Here is an 18,700-nt window from a genome sequence, read left to right on the forward strand (position 1 = left end):
TAATAACAGAATACTATCAATGATCAGATAAATTTATAATTATTTTAACTGGCGTCGAAAGACCTAACTCACTTCACGTCCTGGGCCAAAAAACCTTAACAGATATCACTACCCCTAAACCACAAGGACCCCCATCAAACAATCTGAATGAGATAAAACTCAGCCCCAAAAGACCCAAAATAGATAAGGCTAATCCCAAAAGATTACCAGGACGACTGTCAAATCACGCAAAACAGATAGACCAAACATATAACAACAACCTCCAAAGGGCCTAAAAAATAGCAGCATAAAAATTGGCCTACAAAAAGACGAGAACCGCAACCGTCAAATGCTAAAGATTGCGAGTAGGGTCAGAAAACTCACGAGCAGCTGACTGGAGCACATAACCTACTATCAACCAGCGCTACTCGAACCGAAGTTAATTTCGAGTCGCAGGATCAGAGACTGAAGTTGAGCGCTTCGCAGGGAGGTCTGGGAGGTTGATATTAGTGGGAGCAGGGGTAATTTGGGGGTGGGGGAACTGGGAAAGACGGGGAATTGTTTGGAGTTTAGCCACTTCAAACGAACTGACGCATGTATCGGTAAGGTTACCTACCTCCATATCGATTGACTCATTCCCATGCACAACGGCAGGAATACACCCATTAGGGCCATCATCAATATAGCTACCTTCCCCGGCAGGCTCATCGCTACTCATCGTTCAGACTCTGGAGCACTGTCAGCTTGTGAACTAGTGGCCCAGCTTTCGTACTCTGATATCATGTCCCCTTGCTCTTCCTCTGGCTCACTCTCATAAGGCGGGATCTCAGCAGGCTCATCGAACAAATGGGGACTATCGTATTGACCAGATTAGGAAAAACTATACTACTAGTACGGGGTTTAGTCCAACTTATGCTCTCGACCTTTCCCGGTCCCCTCTTCACTGGGCAGAAGTAGTCTGAGTAGGTGTTTTGGCCATAGTCTTCGAGCCAGTTTTCTTTGATGGCAGCACCTTGGCCAGCATTTTAGGCTCTGGTGTTTTTGTCTTCTTTGTTCTTAGGGCGTCCTCCTCCTCCTTCTCCTATTCTTCTTGCTCGTCCTCCTTATCATCTTCCTCCTCGTGCACTTCGTCATTGTCGCCGTTATCATAATTGCCATCATTGTCATCTTTCCGGGCCCCCTTGCTCGAGCTGTCCCCTGTATAGTCTTTCGGACCTGCCTTGCTCGAGCTACACTCTCTGACGTTCTCTCCTCTGAGCTTTTTACAGGAACTCGACCCTCCACCTTTAACCACTCCTTCCTTGTCATCGTTGTCGTCGACGTTGTCGTCATCATCATCATCAGCATTGTCAGTCACCTCCACACTCTCACTTCTCTTCCTCTTCGTCGGTTTCCTCCAACGAGTTCCTGTTTTCTCAGCTTTGATGTTCGACGCTCTTCAGTCAATCCGTAACTGATTATCTATCAGCACCTTCCAGTCACTGTGAAAGTAGGTGAATGACAGTGGTGGTGAAGTCTGCCTGTCATATTTATCACCCGCATTATAAACTACCAATTGTCTCAGTCATGGTGCAAGTCTACAAGCATTGAGCCATACTCTGATATTTTTGTCCGACTGTAGGAAGATGACCTGTTCATGTAACGTCAGTAAACATGGTATTGACGCGAGGTGGTCTTGAAAAACTCCTCGTCGAGGACAAAATACACGACCAATAGTGTATCGTGGGTTGTGGTAAGTCAGAAGTACCACCGTGGATTGCAGTGTCTAATTGTACCCCCCTGACTATCCTCACGACCTCCAATAGATACGGACCGGGAAGTGAACTAAACGTCAGGTAAAAATGCCCACCAAATGTTCTTGGAGTCCAATTAAGCATTTTTCATGGGGTCTAACATAGTCTCAACTTCTCCTTTCCGGTCCGCTCAAAGCGATATCTAGAGTGGAAACAATGAAAAATACCAACAGGTCAATGAGGAAGATATGATATCATTTCAATTTTCTGGGTCTTCTCCGAGAAGGGCAGTCAGCTTCCTCGGATGTCTATTCATCATCCGTCTCATCTCTGATGTCTACCTTGTCCCTCGGCTTCTCCGCTTTGTCTTCCGATGAGGCAAATTCGTCAATGTGAAGATAATCCCTGTCCTCGTCATCTCGCAGATGCTCCTAGGTCTGCTTGCTCCTCTTTGTCGAACTGTGAGTTGGCGTTATCTCTTGCTGCTTGCCCTTGCCTTTTGGGTCGGTCGCCTTCTCCTTGGTCTCCTTCTTCGCTGCTTTCACCTTAGTTAATTTCGCCACACACTCATTCTCTTTAAATACTTCAGAGAACTTCTCTCTTTCCTTAGCAGACTTACGTTTGACAAGACCTGTAGTGTACTGCTCACACAGACTTTGACCAAAGACTCTTGTAAGGTGCAATCTTCCTCCAGCTATTGAAGTAGGCGTCTGAATTTTTTCCAAGGTGGATAATTGAGCAGGAGTTTCACGATCTCGTCTCATTACTTGTCTCTTGCCATAGTTCTGTTGGCAATCGCATTCTCGACAAAATAGTCGTGCACAGCTTCGAACACGTCCCTTCATTGGGCCCATCAGCAAGCTTAACAATTTTTGTAAAGTGTGTCCTGTGTCTTCAGAGAATCAAAAGCCGTTTTGATGTCTCAGGAGAATCTCAGGATACCCGGGAGACTGTTGGGAGACTCATTAATATGTACAATCTTGCTGATGGCCTGGTGTAATGCCGGGCAAGGACTTAACCTCAGTGCCAGTAAATCTGCTCTGTTTTGCATACCCCTAACGGGCGTCCTAAGGTAAGAGATATAGGACTTGATAAAAATCTTACCTCTGCTATGCACACTGCTCTGCTGATTTACAAACCTATGGGCCCTCGTTATCGGCAGCTTTCTTTCTTTTCTTCGTAGATGCCCTTCCTGCTTATGCTAATGCTGACTTGTTCTTAACTGACTGAGTTGCCAACATAGTAGTCAGTTGTGTTAGGAAGGTGGTCAAAAGACGGTTGACCGTTGGTAGATTCATTCAGGAAGATAGATTCTGGGGAAATAATGGGGTACTTAGATCCTTATATAGAACAAAGATTATGCGAATTACCATCGTGATGGTATGTTGGAATTGGCAACTTATAACGCCTAACCATATACACAAGGCAGAGGACGACAAACAAAAGCTCATCCTTGGCAGATTAGGTTAATGAATGAATCAAAACGAGTGCTTTAATAGAGGTTTGCAACTGTCGATGGTGAGCTCAAACGACGTTGTGAGAATCGATATTGGGAGAATCAACATTGTGATAAATGACATCTGGTTGTATTTGCTTGGCAAATTTTGTCGCGTGGCTAACAACTCCAGGGAAACAATCATCCGTCTGTGCGATGGTCGTCATTTTACTCCATCAGAATTCAAATGGTATTAACACCTTCAATTCCGATGCCATTGAATGCGAAAATGAAACAAACCACAAACTAAAATAGACAGATGACGATCAAAAGACCAGATGGTATTTATAGCATGCCCCTTCTGCCCATGGTATTACCATGATGGTCGGAATCTTGCGAGACATATTTAATGGGTTCATAGTGGTGATGAAGCACGTGAGGACAAAGACCAGGAGGACGAAACTACATTGCCAGATGCTGGACCTGGTACGCTTACTATGTTAATTGACAGCTCTGACGACCATACCAACTCAGAAGCTAACTCCTGGGTGGAATCCAACTTTGATGCTGATTATGACGATAACGGCATAGCGATGACTGGCCCGCCGACAGTAGGGCAATTTGACAATAATTAAAGGACAACAACATACTTACCCAATAGTGGACAAAGACTAGGGCTGGTACAGGGCTATTGGGAATATATGAAAGAGAATTGAAGGCTTTGGGCGACGTTTAAGAACGCGGTGGAATGGAGATTGTCTCATTTCTGTATCGAGGGAAAGTTGATCTACTTCAATCAGTGGTTGCACAAAATGATAAAGGACAGACGTCCCTTTGCATCCTCTTACACCTTCCATAAACAACTCGACAAAATGATCAGCTCCCTACTCAACTTTCAATACGGGATCTTGGGGGTCAGCTTTGGGGGAACGATCGACTTATACTACAGGAATCCGGTCGAATCCATGACGTATCTCTTGGGTCAATGTTGCTACAAGTAAGGCATGATTTATCGGCCAGAGAAGATTTTGGACGCGGACAGATATCAACTTTATTCCGAGATGCATAGAGCCAACTGGTGATGGAGAATTTAGGAAAGACATCCTACCGGGGCCACGATTGTCCCGATTATCTGCACCTTCGACGTCACACACCTGACAAACCTCCCTGGAGACAAGAAGACCTAACCGATATATATGACGATAGGCAATATACTTGGAAAGGTACGATCCAAACCATCGATCAAGGCGCATTTGCTTCTCGCACTATTACGAATACCTATTAAAATAATTGGCGACGCGACGTCGAAGGGGAGACTCCAGTCCTGGGCGTCGGAGACGCTGAGGAGATTCATGTCAGTTATACTGGAGCCTCATCAGCAAGATTGTACATATTCATGAGTCTTCCAACAGTCTCCCGGCTCTCTTGAGGTTCTCCTGAAACATCAAAACGTATTTTGATTTTCTGGAGACACAGGTGACAGTTTACAGAAATTGTTAAACTTGCTGATGCTCTGCTGCACTTTGACCAAAAGCTCGGCATCTTAATGGGCTGCTCAGACGGGTACGAGAGATGTTGTTGGCCAATTCTAACGGCGTGGCTTTCGGATCACATGGAGAGCTGCAATATTCTGAATACCCAGTTCAATTTGTGACCCAAATGCGAGATACCCGTCAATAGACTGGGCAAATACGAAGCCGAACCGTTCAAGACCTACCCTTGTGATCAGGACGAATACAAGAAAATATATCATCAGTACAGAGCGCTGAAGGTACTGGAGAATCTGACGCGAGATGAAAGGGGGGAGCTGAAGACCCTGACCAAGTGGCTCGATTCTCTTGGTTTATGGCCTTTGTACAACACTTTCTGGAATCACCCCTCTGTACACCTCAGCAAGCTCAACAAACTCTGTAAAGTGTCTCCTGTGTCTCCAGAGAATTAAAATCCGTTTTGAGGTCTCAGGAGAACCTCAGGAGACCCAGGAGACTGTTGGGAGACTCATGAATATGTACAATCTTGCTGATGCAAGCCTTTCTGGAATCTCCTTTTCGTACAAGCCTACGACCTCCATAAGCCAGACATGCTGCACGTGGTATACTTAGGAATCCTGAAACATCTTATGGAGTGGCTGGAGGACTTCCTGAAGGAATATTGTCATTTGGATGAACTCAATGTCATATGGATGCGCATGCTACCTTACCCTGGATTTACTCTACCGATGAAGCTTCATCAAGCAGTCAGTCAAAAGCAAGGTACTAATGAGATTTGTAATGTTCAGAAGATAATCTTACCAGCTTTGGCGTCTGTCCTCAGGAATCCATCATCTGCCCAGACAGAGTCATTCAAGAAAGTCTTCCAATGTGTTTGGGTATTGGTCCATTCGGCACTAGTCCTCTAGTATTGTTTTCATAACGAACTGATGATAGATATGTTGGATAGTTACTTAAAGGTTTTCTACAAGATAAAGGATATCTTCAGGAAATATCGTCCAACAAGAGAGACCAAAAGACTATTGTCGGAATGATGTAGAGAATTACGCGGGGAATACCACATTGAGTTAGCAGGCCTATACGACTTTTTAGGCTAAAGACGAAGGGTAGTCGCAAACCAAGGGTTAAATCCCCAAGCAGAAACTGACAAAATCTTGCAAGCAGAATCCCACTTCAACTTCCTCAAAATATACCTCATGTGCCATTTCGCAGAGCAAATTAGTCAATACGGCAATATTCTGAACTATTCGACGGCGTCTTGTAAACCAGCCCACAGGTATCAGATTACAATACCATATCGTTGGAGCAATCGCGTCGATCCTGCTATGGAAGTACATCGGATGTTTAACTGTGATCATACTTTTTCCATTTGTGAGCTACTAGTAAATCTTCTGCAAATTGTCCAAAACAGGTTTTCGACATCTGAGCTCATTGGTAATCTCGACGTCTTACAGCCACATCTCAAAAGGAGAATACATGCCACAAGACCGGACTTTAGAGATCCTCATGATTACCAGGTGTTTCAAGCGCATGGTATTTTGTCACCAGTCTATTTGACAAGCGACAGGATATTGGGCAAGAAGTGGGTCAAACGCCCGGTCAAGTTGACAAACGTACAGGGTATAAATATCCCTGTTACTAAGATAAGACTAGCGAATTACATCTAGCGGTATTTCAGGATGGAGCTCCATATTGGGTCCGAAGAGACCCCCGAAGACCTCGATAAGTGATGGGTAAACACATTCAAGAAACTCAATGCACCAGTCCTTTTGCACGCCGAGGGCGACGAGAAGATAATTCACACACTTTTTACGATTGGAACGTTGGGTTACAGATGCGCGGGATGCTCAGAATGACTGGGTATAGTTTCGTCAAAAGCCGGCTGGCATGGAGGCTTTGCAGGGCTTATGTCCAACAAGTCTGCTTGCGATCTTTACGCTCAGGGACCCGGGACGTACGTGGCTCAGACTTTTGCCTGCGATACAACGATCGAAGCTAAACTTCAATGGACATCAGCAAGATTGCACATATTCATGATGTTTGGGGAACTGCCAATGCTAAGCGATAGTTCTGTAGCTTTTAAACTTGTAATATTGTAAACCGGATTCCCTTGATTTGATGGTTAATGATCCCCTCAAGTCGTCGCAGAATCCTGCCCTATTTATACATGTTGAAACCTATGCCAAGGCCCGCTTTCTAATACTAACTGATACAACGATAATAAAATAAAATAAGACTCCCGAAGATAACCCAGATAGAAAAGCGCCCCTGAATAGCTCCGACCTCCAATTTAATTCCGACACGTAACCATGAACCTTGCAATTGCCAGTCATCGAGTTGTATCATACTATTATCCTAGAGCTACTTCCCTAAGTAGAATAGCCTGCAGCCGTAAGCCCCGCTTCCTATTCTATTTTGAGTAAGACACTCAATAGTAAGCGTGCCGTCACAATAGTACAATACTAGTGTGTTAACACTGCGTGCACCCACACTACCCGATAGCTTTCTATACTTGTCTTTCCGTTACCCGACCGTTCCCGCATCACAACTCATCACTCGTATTCCTCATTGTTCTAAACGTGTAGAACAGTGTTCCGTAGTTCCTATAACACATGAGTTTCCCAACAGTCTCCTGGGTCTTCTAAAGTGCTCCTGAGACATCAAAACGGATTTTGATTCTCTGGAGATTCAAGAGATACTTTACAGAAATTGTTAAGCTTGCTGATGGAAATACAAAGTGGACAATGAGCTGTTAAAGGTATCCAATTGCTCTAACTCACTTGAAGATATATGGGTAGTAAATATAAAAAGCATTTTTGGCACCGTTCATTTGGTACCCGAGATGACTTCGGCTAGAAACGATAGGTAGTTTCTCAATAATACTATCGATCTATTGATATACAATTTGATTTATTGAAATAAGGCTGTGAACTTGACTGGATCTAGTCACGTATAGATTTTATACAAGTGGGCAAGCAACAATTTATATTCAATTTAGAAAATGAGGCATAACGACAAGATTTGCGGTGGACTCAGGTCTTTAGCTGTTGCAAGCAGTGGGGATTTCTGACGGGTATTTTTATATCAGCAAAAAACGGGTTTCGCCAGTACAAATCTGCACACCCAGATGTTCAAATTCGTCTTCCGCGCCCAAAACTTCATCTACTACAACTAATGCCTCGTCCCGCTACCACGAAATATGACACATCGTCTTTTGGCACCTAGTAAGTATTGAAAATGTGATAGGTCATCTTTTAACGCCTATTAGAAGTCCAAAATATGACCCCTCCCTTTTTAACGCCTAGTAGGCATCCCAAATATGACACCTCACCTCTTGAAGCCCCACTGCCTCCCAGAATGTGACCCACCATAGCGAATCTGCCTAAGTCCTGGCATTAGCCCTGTAACGAGGACAGTCTTTCCACGTATCCCTAGAATTCGATAGAAAGATTTGGCCGTGCAAGATAGAAATCAGGTTTATATTATTCAAAGGTTTATCATTTAGACTCAATAATCTTTAAAGGCTTTGTTACCGAGTAGAAAATTCTTCATAACCCTGATGAAGACTGAGGAATCAGGTAGTTGCTGGGAAAGATCCTGAGTACTTATACTCCAAAGGATTCCGTTCCACTACTCCTACTTTCTTATCAAGTTCTGGTGATGCCTTCTAGCGGAAGGAAAGCAATACCACTGCCACTCCGCTTCTCTCTAAACATTAGCGGGTGCTTCCAATTCCGAAGGCAACCACCCTTAGTCAAAGCCTTTATAACAACTGCAGTTTTGGTTGTCGCACAACCGGGACTTGGATGAATAAGATGCTGTTCAGGCGTAAGCTTAGTAATTGCTGTAGAGCTCTTCGCTTATTGTAGACTTTCCCATGCATAGTCCCTGCCACTACTGGCGGACTTATCATGCTCGGAGGATGTAGAGGATTGCCGAGCACTCAGAGCTTCACTCTGGCTGGCCTTCTAATCATTGGCGAGGTATAGACTCGTCAGTCATTGCTCCCATGAATAGATCCTCTTCCTAGCACTCAGAATGTGGTTACTCTGACAGCTGTTAGCTAACCACAACTGCCGGTACTTGCATGTCACTGTGCAACTGGCTTCTAACAATAACTCTCAGCTTGTAACCAGGCACTGTGTGTACTCGTACACCAGACAGTTGAAATGGCTCCGTTACTAGTACAAGCCTTGTCCTCGCTAGCAAATTGTAACGGGGGTCTATGGGCGTAGGGACTGTAGTGCCAAGGAATACAACCGAGGTGAAGACGTAGCAATAGATATTCAAGACTATGGACTATGGGGCGGCTATACCTGGTATGACAAACCAGTTGAACCCTATGGCGAGACGTAAGACAAAAGCAGTATTCGTGGAGTAAATACAAGATAGATAGAAAGATAATTTATATTGCTTCGAAGTACAAGACTTATCGGACGCCAACGAGCTCCGCCAAAAGAGACAAAAGGAAAAAGAAAAGACAACAACGACAAAGGCGAAAAGGAAAACGAACAATGGAATACGAAGGTCGGATATGGAAAAGAAACGAGAACGGAAAAATAGAAAAGCCGAGTTAATCCTCCGGGTCCTCCTCATCCATCTCGTACCAGTCAAGTAGGTTTGTTTTGGCTGCAAATTGTAGTATAAGGTTTACGTTGAGGTTCGTGAAGAGCCAGTTTTCCCAGGTGGGTGGTCCTGGGATGTTATCCATCAGTGTTCTTGTAATGGCAATAGTATGGCTAGGCTAAGACGACAGATTGGATTATGAAGAGGAGGTATTGCGCAGTTAGAATAGGATTTGTAATGGGGTTTCTGTTATGTTCTTTTGGTTTCTATTACGCGAGGCATTAGTCATCAATGGACTAGGAGTTGGATATAAAAGGGGGTGTTGTCTCGTGCCTTTTCATGTTTTCCTTCTTTTCTTTTTCTCTTCACGCAACCACCTGTATTTACTCCACGAATACTACGTTTGTTCCAAATCTCGTCATAGGGTTCAACCGGTTTGTCATACCGAGTAGAGCCGTCCCATAGTCCATAGCCAAAACCACTTACTGCTACGTCCTTGCCTCGGTTGTATTCCTTGGCACCATAGTCCCTACGCCCATAGACCCCCGTTACACTTGGTTGCGTCCTTTATCGCCAACCAATACAATACTATAGTCTACAATGTCGGAACACGTCCCTGTTGATTATCAGCAACTAAGCGACGCCCTTCAAACCTTCTTTCAAGAACACCCACAGGTCGATAATAATGTCGGAATAGAAGCTTATGCACTCCTTCAACGGGCCCAACACGGTCTTGCTCGGTATGCAACGGACTTACAGGAGGTGGAGAGGGAGGCTGGAAATGCAAGTGAAATGTTCGAGCGAGATCTTGCCCCTGCTCGAACTCAACGGGTCGCTGTTGAAGTAGTTGCCCCTCATGAAGAACCAATTGGTGGTGATGATGCCCCACCTATGCCTCCAGTAACACCCATCACGGCTACTACTCAGCGGTCAGAGAAGCTTCCAGATCCTAAGGTGTTTAGAGGAGATCGCGATCGAGAAAGATTACACTTATTTAAGCAACAGATGAGGATCAAGCTATTGGGAAATGCCGACCGCTTCCCCACACTACAATCTAAACTATCTTATGCATTCAGTCGACTGGAGGGTGTCGCCGCTAATCAGTTTTTACAATATGTCGGAGAAGAAGGCATCGCTTTGCCTTCCATGCTACGGTTCTATGAAATCTTGGATACTGCTTTTGGGGACTCTGATCGAATGCGCATAGCTAGAAGGAATCTTAGGAACATCCACCAACGAAATCGAACTTTTGCTGATTATTTCGCCGAATTTCAAAGGTATGCTGCCGAGTCGGGGATGGATGAAGTCTCTCGGATTGAGGCTCTAATGGAAGGTATTAATGTGGAACTCGACGAATCAATGATACATCATGAAACTCCTGCGACGGTAGACGCATGTGCAATGCTCCTGCAACGGTTCTATAATCGCCGTCGAGCGGCAGAAGCTAAGTGAGGAAGTAAAAAGCCTTGGAATGCTACTGCTTCTCCAGCCCCTCGTCCCCCACCAGCGAATCCTGCCCCTGCTCCTTGTACTACCGCCCCAGTTACCAATGCACCTACCACTGAGAACCATCCCTCGTTCCGCCTGGGAGGTTATGCACCGATGGATTTGTCTGGGAGTCGTCGTCGCCCCACCCCTACCGAAAGAAACGCCCGCTTAGCTGAGGGTCGATGCTTCTATTGCTGAGGTGTCGGACACATGGTTAGAGATTGTCCCCAAGCGAGGGCAACTGGAAATCAACCAAGGAGACTGGTGATGAAGGGAGCGGCATTGAGAATGGAGGAAAACGATAGGAGTGATAACGAGTCGGCAAAAGATTTGTCCCTGCACTAAGTGGCTTAGCCCAGGGACTATTTAAGGATTTTCCTAGAATGTGTGTTTCTGGTTTTTCAGTATCAGAGGAGGAAATGGATGGGAACCAATTTGTAGTAACTTGTTCGATCTCACAGAATAAAAGTACTTTCGTACCCACCTACGCCCTTATTGATACCGGAGCATCAGGATATGCTTTCATCGATGAATCTTTTGCACGCCACAATAATCTCACCATGACACCACTTAAGATACCCCGCTACGTAGACGTTATAGACGGCAGACCTATCAAGTCAGGAAAAATTACCCACATTGTCGATGTTTCGCTAGATATTCATGGCCATCGAGAGACTGCGTCATGTTTTGTGACAAAGTTGGGACACTATCCGATTGTGATAGGGATACCTTGGATGCGACGCCATGATGTTACGATTCGACCCAAAGAAAATTTGCTTATTTTTGACTCTCGAAACTGCTGTCAACATTGTTCGCTTAGTGGAACTGCAGTTACGGTTCATGGCATATCGATTCCCCTACTGGAAAAACATACAACTATTGTTGCAGCGACTGAAAAATCTACCATTGATATTGAACAACTAATACCGAGGGAGTTCCACCGTTATATCCATATGTTTGAAGAGTATGATGCTTCAGTGCTTCCGCCACATCGACCGTTCCATGATATGAAGATAGTGTAACGGCAATATTATATTCTGGCTAGGGTGATGGATTGGATCGTGAAGAGGAAGTATTGCGCAGTTGAACTATGATTGGTAATGGGGTTTCTGTTATGTTCTTTCGGTTTCCGTTACGTGGAGTATTAGTCATCAATGGACTAGGGGTTGGATATATAAGGGGGCGTTGCCTCGTGTCTTTTCATGTTTCCTTTCCTTTCCTTTTCTCTTCACGGAACCTTTGTATTTACCCCCGCAACACCAAAACTTTCGAACAACAATAACTTTTGGCCTGCACTCTCGATAAAACTTTTACTCGAACACGATCCTGTATGTCAATAGACCGCGTAATCTATTGGTATTTTATTGCACATCTGTTCGTACGCGAAGTTATTCACGCTCTAGTTCCTGAGTTGTGAACTCCATACCCCTCAACCCTCGCTTAAGCCTCGCGACCGCAGCGAAAACAAAAATAACAAAACTGGCCTCACCAAACCCACCCAACCCTCTAAACTCCGCGGGCAGGAAGAGAACTTTATCAGAAGTTTTTCCTAACCCAACTCGATCCGGAACATCAGTGATGTCCCAACAAGCCTCCCTGAGTTCTTGGTTCGCAGGAGCCCCCCCACCTGGAACTCCAGCCCCCCCACGCTTCCCCGACACTCAATCCACCCAACAAACACAATCCACCACGAATGAACAAACCCAACTCAGTGGCGAACCCTTCTCTATCTTCGCTGAACACACCCAATATAATGAACCCTACGCACCAAAATACGACTATATCCACCCTAGCATCGTCCCCCAAGAAACCCATGCCAGGATGGACCTCAATTATATCTCATGGGTAATTAGAAATGCCCTCACCGTAGCGCTTGAACCCCTCAACCAGACAACCGAACAGACCAACAAGAACTTGAAAGCCACCATCGAAGTTCTATCCGTCCAAAATGAATCCCTCAGACACACCATTGATACCCTGGCCAAACAAATGTTCGAAATGACAAAAAACCAAGATAGAACATCCGAGAAACTTCACCGCCTACAACAACAACTCACCCACCTCTCCAGACCCAGTGATAAAGTAGTCAATGAAGGAATAACTGCAGCTATCGCCGCCGTCACTGCCTCCACCACCGCCCCTACCACCGCACCTGTCAACAACCTGAACCATGCCCAACAAGCAAAAAGAAAAGGGAAAGAGGCACCAACCCCACCAGCACCAAAATCTTATGCATCCATTGCAGCAGGAAACGCCATCCCCGAATTCACCACCGTCACGAACAAGAGGAAACCCAAACCCAGAGCGGATCCCCTATTCAAACCAGAAATCACCAAAATCAACCGAGAGATTGTCATAGAAATAAATAAGGAATCAACGGTCACCCCTTCCGATATCAGGACAAAAATCAACTCTAAGATTGAAAACCCGGACTGCCAGCTTATTGCCGCCAGGAAGACCTCAAAAAACAATATTGTGCTGGAAACCAAGTTCGCCACACCCGCCTCAAAAGTCTTCGAATACAAACAAGAAATCGAAGCAGCCCTGAAAGAACTCAAAGTTCCCTTTGTTGACATCAGGGTCAACTCCAAATGGTCCAAATTCATCATACACGGAATCCCCACAACAATTGGAGACGGCTATGAAGCAGGACAAGTCATGGCCTCAGAAATCAGAAGCAACTACGGAACCACATTCGAAATGGCACAAATCCCCAGATGGCTTAGCAGACCCGAGGCCAGAATAGGGAAAACACACTCATCAATGATCATCGCTCTCCCAGGACAGTACACAAAGGATAAGCTCGGACTAAGATACCTCACACTGTTCGACCGACAATGCAAGATCGACAACTACCTCCCAGCAAGCCCAGAAACCCAATGCTCTAAATGCTTGGAATACGGCCACCGACAGGAAAGATGCTCCCACCAAACCGGGAGATGCGGACACTGTGCAAAAGACCACCAAACAAAAGAACACCCATGCTCTGAATGCTCAGGAGGCACCAGATGCATCCACACACCCATCCGATGCTTTCATTGCAAGGCCCCCCATAAAGCAACAGACCTCAACTGCCCAGAACGTACCAAAGTCCGCATCACAAACAAACTCGGACCAGATACAAACCCAAGCCCCCTACCAATACCCATTGTCATCCCGGCCCAGGACGCCCCTCAAGAAGATGCAGCCATGGATAACACCCAATGAGTTACACCAAAAGAACCACGGCCATCGCACAGCAACTGAACTGCGCGAAAAACGAGCTTACAACAAAGTCAGTAGTGGAGGAAGCAGAACAGGACCATAACATACTTTTTCTTTTGTTACAAGAACCATGGAACAACAAAGACGGCCACCCACCGGAATCCCCCCTTTTCTACCTATTTACAGCCAGCAACAAGGGCACCAAAGCCGCTACATATATCAGAAAGCACGCCAACCTAAAACCAAAACACCACTACACACACAATAACTTCATCGTCTCTGTCACGGTGGAAATCCAAAAACAAAAAACACAAATCCTCAACATATACTCACCAGGGCGAAGCGGACCGTTCGCAGAAATATCTCGTCAGATAACCACCATCCAAAATTGCCTGGTCATGGGAGACTTCAACAGCCACCACCAACTCTGGTATGGACATAGATCCCATGACTATACCAACACAATCAGAACAGATAAATCCGGATCCAAGAAGCTGAAAAGATGGATTGATCGACAGAAGCTATCCCTACTCAACGAACCAGGCGAATTCACACACTTCCCCAGAAACAACAATAGACCGACTATTATTGACCTGACATTAGTCAAAGGACCAATACTGGACAATGATATCCGCTGGAACATCGACCGATATGGAGCAGGTTCCGATCATGGGAAAACTATCCTGCAACTACGAATAGAGAAACCGCCCCACATCCCCAGAAGACTATGGCACCGAACAAACTGGGAAAAATTAGAAGAAAACATCTCAGGCCTCCACTTCCCCCCCGAAGCATGGGAAAGCCAGAATCACACAAAACAATCGGTCGACTTCATTCTCGAACACATCGATAGCCTAATAGATCAAGTCACCCCATGGAGCCAAGGACATCTCAAATCCAAGAAGTGGTGGACCCCAGAGCTGAAAGAACTCAAATCAACCCTCAACACACTAGAAAGGAAAGCCAGAAACACCCAAAGGGATGAAGACAGGGAATCTTTCAGGAAAACGAGTAGAAAGTGGACCACAGCGATCCGCAAAGCCAAGGCGGAACAAAGGGAAAAAGAACTCACGGAGGCCAAGGGAAGTGCCATCTGGAAACTAGTCAACACGGGGAAAAGGAGGGACATTACAATCCCAACTATACAAGGTGAAGAAACGTTTGCGGGGAAGTGCCAAGCTCTAAGAGCCCAACTCTTCCCCACAAATTGGACGTCCCCCAACAACCCCCCACTCCTAATAAGACCCCCCTCTTTTGACCTTAGTGACAATTTTCAGGAAGTAACCCCAGAAGAAATCAAATCCGCAATCAGATCATGCCCAACACACTCGGCCACTGGCCCTGATAACATCCCATACCCTTTTATACAAGCAACAATCAAGGCAAACACCCGACTCTTCCAAGACATGTTCTCAGCCATGCTCCGACATGGTGTCCAACCGGATCGATGGAAAGTGGCAAAATGCATACCAATCCCGAAACCAGGAAAACCCGAATACTCATCGGCCAAAGCCTACCGACCCATCTCCCTGTTACAATGCTTCAGCAAGGTACTGGAAAAGATAGTGGCGACAAGACTTTGCACTGCCGGAACTATCCTGGAAACCCTCAGTAAAGACCAATTCGGAGGAAGACCAACAATCTCAGCCATTGATGCTCTACTACGAACCCTCACACCAATCCAACAAAACCTCCTGATCAAACGAACTACAGGAACCACCCCAGACAGACCAGCTCTCCTCACAAACGACATACAAGGAGCCTTCAACTGTGTCGACCACCTCTTACTTGCAGAAATCATGACCCAACAAAGATTCCCAATATACCTAACCAACTGGTGCAAGGAATTCAATACCAACCGAACACTCCAATTCCAATTCAACCACGAACTGGAACCACCACAACCATACACCTCAGGATTGCCCCAAGGGTCCCCCCTATCCCCAGTGTTATTTATGATATACGCCGGAGTAATAACAGACCCCACCAACTCCCCCAAAGAAATCAACACCACCTACATCGACGACGACGCACTTGTACAACTCGCGAAGTCCCCCCTCTTCATCACCAAAAGACTTAACGAAAGGATGGCTGAAAGAGTCAAGAAGGCGGCATCTCTCAACATCAAATACGAACCACAGAAATCCGACCTGGTCTTCTTCAAACCTACAACATCGAGCACCCCAACTCCCAAAAACTCGGTAATAATCGCAAAAGAAGAAATCCAGCCCAAAGATAGACTCAAATATGTTGGTGTCTGGCTGGACTCAAACCTCTCCTTCCGACCCCACATTGAAGAAACCATCACCAAGGGCCTTAGAGCCCTAAGCAGAATCAGAAATATCGCCTACCTCCCCGGATCAACAGTAAAATCCATTCACCACCTCGTCGTCCAAGGCTTCCTCCCCACCATCCTATGGGGGTCGGAGGCATGGTGGACGGGAGCCGACCACATCCTCCGATCACTATCCCCTCTCTATAACGAAGCCGCTAGGATAATAACAGGCCTACCCCGTTGGACAAAAACCGAAAGACTGCTAAAAGAGGCAGCACTTCCCCCACTTGAACACCTCCTCAACCACAAATCACGGAAATATGGGACGCGCATTCTTTGCTACCCTGCGGACCACCCACTCAACGAAGAACTCATACAGCTCCTCCCCACCAAAATAAAAGACACCAAAGGCACAGGCCTACACCGGATTGCATCACTCATGCTACCCTTCCAGGAACCAGGCAACCGTAGAGAACGATGGATCCAAAACGACACCCTTACCAAACGTATGCTGGAAGAATGGAACTCCATCCCATGCACCGACTACCACGAACCAGGAACCCTAAAAATCCAACCCAAGCGAGCAAAACTTCCCCGATCCAAAGCAAAACTCATACACCGCATACGATGTCAAGTCACCAGGATAGACAGATATGCAGCATTCACGGAACCCGAACCCTGTCAATGTGGCTCGGAACAATCCTCCAAGCACACCATGATCGACTGCCCACGATGGACACAATTACGAAGGCCACTCATGGACAAGATCCCAGGACCGCCCACTTGGGAAAACTGGCTATTTACCAACCTCAACGTAGACCTGGTTCTACAATTCGCAGCAAAAACCAACCTACTCGACTGGTACGAAATGGACGAGGAGGACTCGGAGGAATGACGACCGGTTTCTTTCTTTTCTTTCCTTTTCTGTACCTTCTTATGACTCTTCGCGTTGCATTTCCCTTTCTTTTCTTTCTTTTCTCTCTTGTCTTTCCCTTTGTTCTTTCTTATGTTTGAAGGCGGAGGTCTCGGCGTGCGATAAGTCCTGTACTTCAAAGCAATATAAAACTATTTATTTATTTATTTGTATTTACTCCACGAATACTACGTTTGTTCTACGTCTCATCATAGGGTTCGACTGGTTTGTCATACCAGGTAGAACCATCCCATAGTCCATAGCCAAGAATACCTATTGCTACGTCTTTGCCTCGGTTGTATTCCTTGGCACTATAGTCCCTACGCCCATAGTCCCCCGTTACACTAAGGTTCCGTCCTCTATCGCCAACCAATACAACACAATAGCCTACGATGTCGGGACACGCCCCTATTGATTATCAACAGCTAAGCGAAGCCCTCCAAATCTTTTTCCAAGAACCTCCGGAGGTAGACAACAATGTCGGTATAGAAGCTTATGCACTTCTCCAACGTGCCCAACATGGGCTTGCTCAGTATGCAACGGATCTACAGGAAGTAGAGAGGGAGGCTGGAAATGCAAGGGAGATGTTTGAACGAGACCTTGCTACTGCTCGAACTCAACGGGTTGCTATTGAGGTAGTTGCCCCTGATGAAGAACCGATTGGTGGTGATGATGCCCCACCTGCACCTCCAATACCACCTGTTGTGACTGTGTAACGGGGGTCTATGGACGTAGGGACTATGGTGCCAAGGAATACAACCGAGGCGAAGACGTAGCAATAGGTATCCGAAACTATGGGCTATGGAGTGACTCTGCCTAGTATGACTAACTAGTTGAGCCCTATGACGAGACGTAGAACAAAGTAGTATTCGTGGAATAAATACAAGAAGTTGCGTGAAGAGAAGAGGAAAGGAAGGAAAACATGAAAAGGCACGAGACAACACCCCCTTATATATCCAGCCTCCAGTCCGCTGATGACTCATACCTCGCGTAACGGAAACCAAAAGAACATAACAGAAACCCAATTACAAATCCTAATTCAACTGCACAATACCTTCTCTTCACGATTCAATCAATCATTCTAACCTACCGGTACTATTGCCGTTACAGATTACGCCCCCCTCCAAGGCCTACCTCCTGGTAGGCTTAGGTTTTCGTGGATAACGTTCATGAAATTGTCGAACGATGTCAGGCGAATGCTTAAGGTCCGATAACGGCTGCCACGAGGCATCGTCATATCCTACATACCGTACCAGGTACTCAAACCTTCCCTTGCATTTCCTAGAATCCAAAATGTCTTCGACTTCCCATTCTTCCTCCCCTTCGATCTCAACTGGGGGTGGTGGTGATAGTTGTTGTCCTGGTAATGGATTGCCTGCTTCAGGTGACAATAATGAAACATGGAATACTGGATGGATCTTCATAGAACGGGGAAGTTCGAGCTCGTAAGCATAGGGATTGACGATTCGTTTGATACTGTAAGGACCAATCCGTTTCCAATCGAACTTCTTGGAGGGTCGCTTTGTTAGAACATTGCGTGTCGATAAGAAAACTTTATCTCCTGTACAATAGCGAGGAGCAGGAGAACGATTGAGATTCGCCGATTCCTCTTGTATC

General features: G+C 45.9%; 4 protein-coding genes across 4 annotated transcripts; 2 read left to right on the top strand and 2 right to left on the bottom strand.

The window, feature by feature from the left end:
* Window positions 1–1,060: 1,060 nt before the first annotated feature.
* Window positions 1,061–1,547, bottom strand: LAJ45_08627 (uncharacterized protein; the record flags this gene model as incomplete). The annotated part of the gene is made up of 2 exons (XM_046118176.1): window positions 1,061–1,386; window positions 1,532–1,547. The coding sequence occupies 2 exons, from the start codon at window positions 1,545–1,547 to the stop codon at window positions 1,061–1,063; spliced, it is 342 nt and encodes a 113-aa protein (XP_045968774.1).
* Window positions 1,548–2,143: 596 nt separating this feature from the next.
* LAJ45_08628 (uncharacterized protein) lies at window positions 2,144–2,476 on the bottom strand (the record flags this gene model as incomplete). The annotated part of the gene is made up of 1 exon (XM_046118177.1): window positions 2,144–2,476. One exon carries the CDS (start codon window positions 2,474–2,476, stop codon window positions 2,144–2,146), a length of 333 nt encoding a protein of 110 aa, XP_045968775.1.
* Window positions 2,477–9,803: 7,327 nt separating this feature from the next.
* LAJ45_08629 (uncharacterized protein) lies at window positions 9,804–10,655 on the top strand (the record flags this gene model as incomplete). The annotated part of the gene is made up of 1 exon (XM_046118178.1): window positions 9,804–10,655. The coding sequence occupies one exon, from the start codon at window positions 9,804–9,806 to the stop codon at window positions 10,653–10,655; it is 852 nt and encodes a 283-aa protein (XP_045968776.1).
* Window positions 10,656–17,475: 6,820 nt separating this feature from the next.
* On the top strand, window positions 17,476–17,799 carry LAJ45_08630 (uncharacterized protein; the record flags this gene model as incomplete). Its single annotated transcript, XM_046118179.1, has 1 exon — window positions 17,476–17,799. One exon carries the CDS (start codon window positions 17,476–17,478, stop codon window positions 17,797–17,799), a length of 324 nt encoding a protein of 107 aa, XP_045968777.1.
* Window positions 17,800–18,700: the final 901 nt, after the last annotated feature.

The sequence above is a fragment of the Morchella importuna genome, assembly GCF_003444635.1.
Source record: "Morchella importuna strain M04M26 chromosome Unknown Morimp01GS030, whole genome shotgun sequence".
NCBI classification, from domain to species: Eukaryota; Fungi; Ascomycota; class Pezizomycetes; order Pezizales; family Morchellaceae; genus Morchella; species Morchella importuna.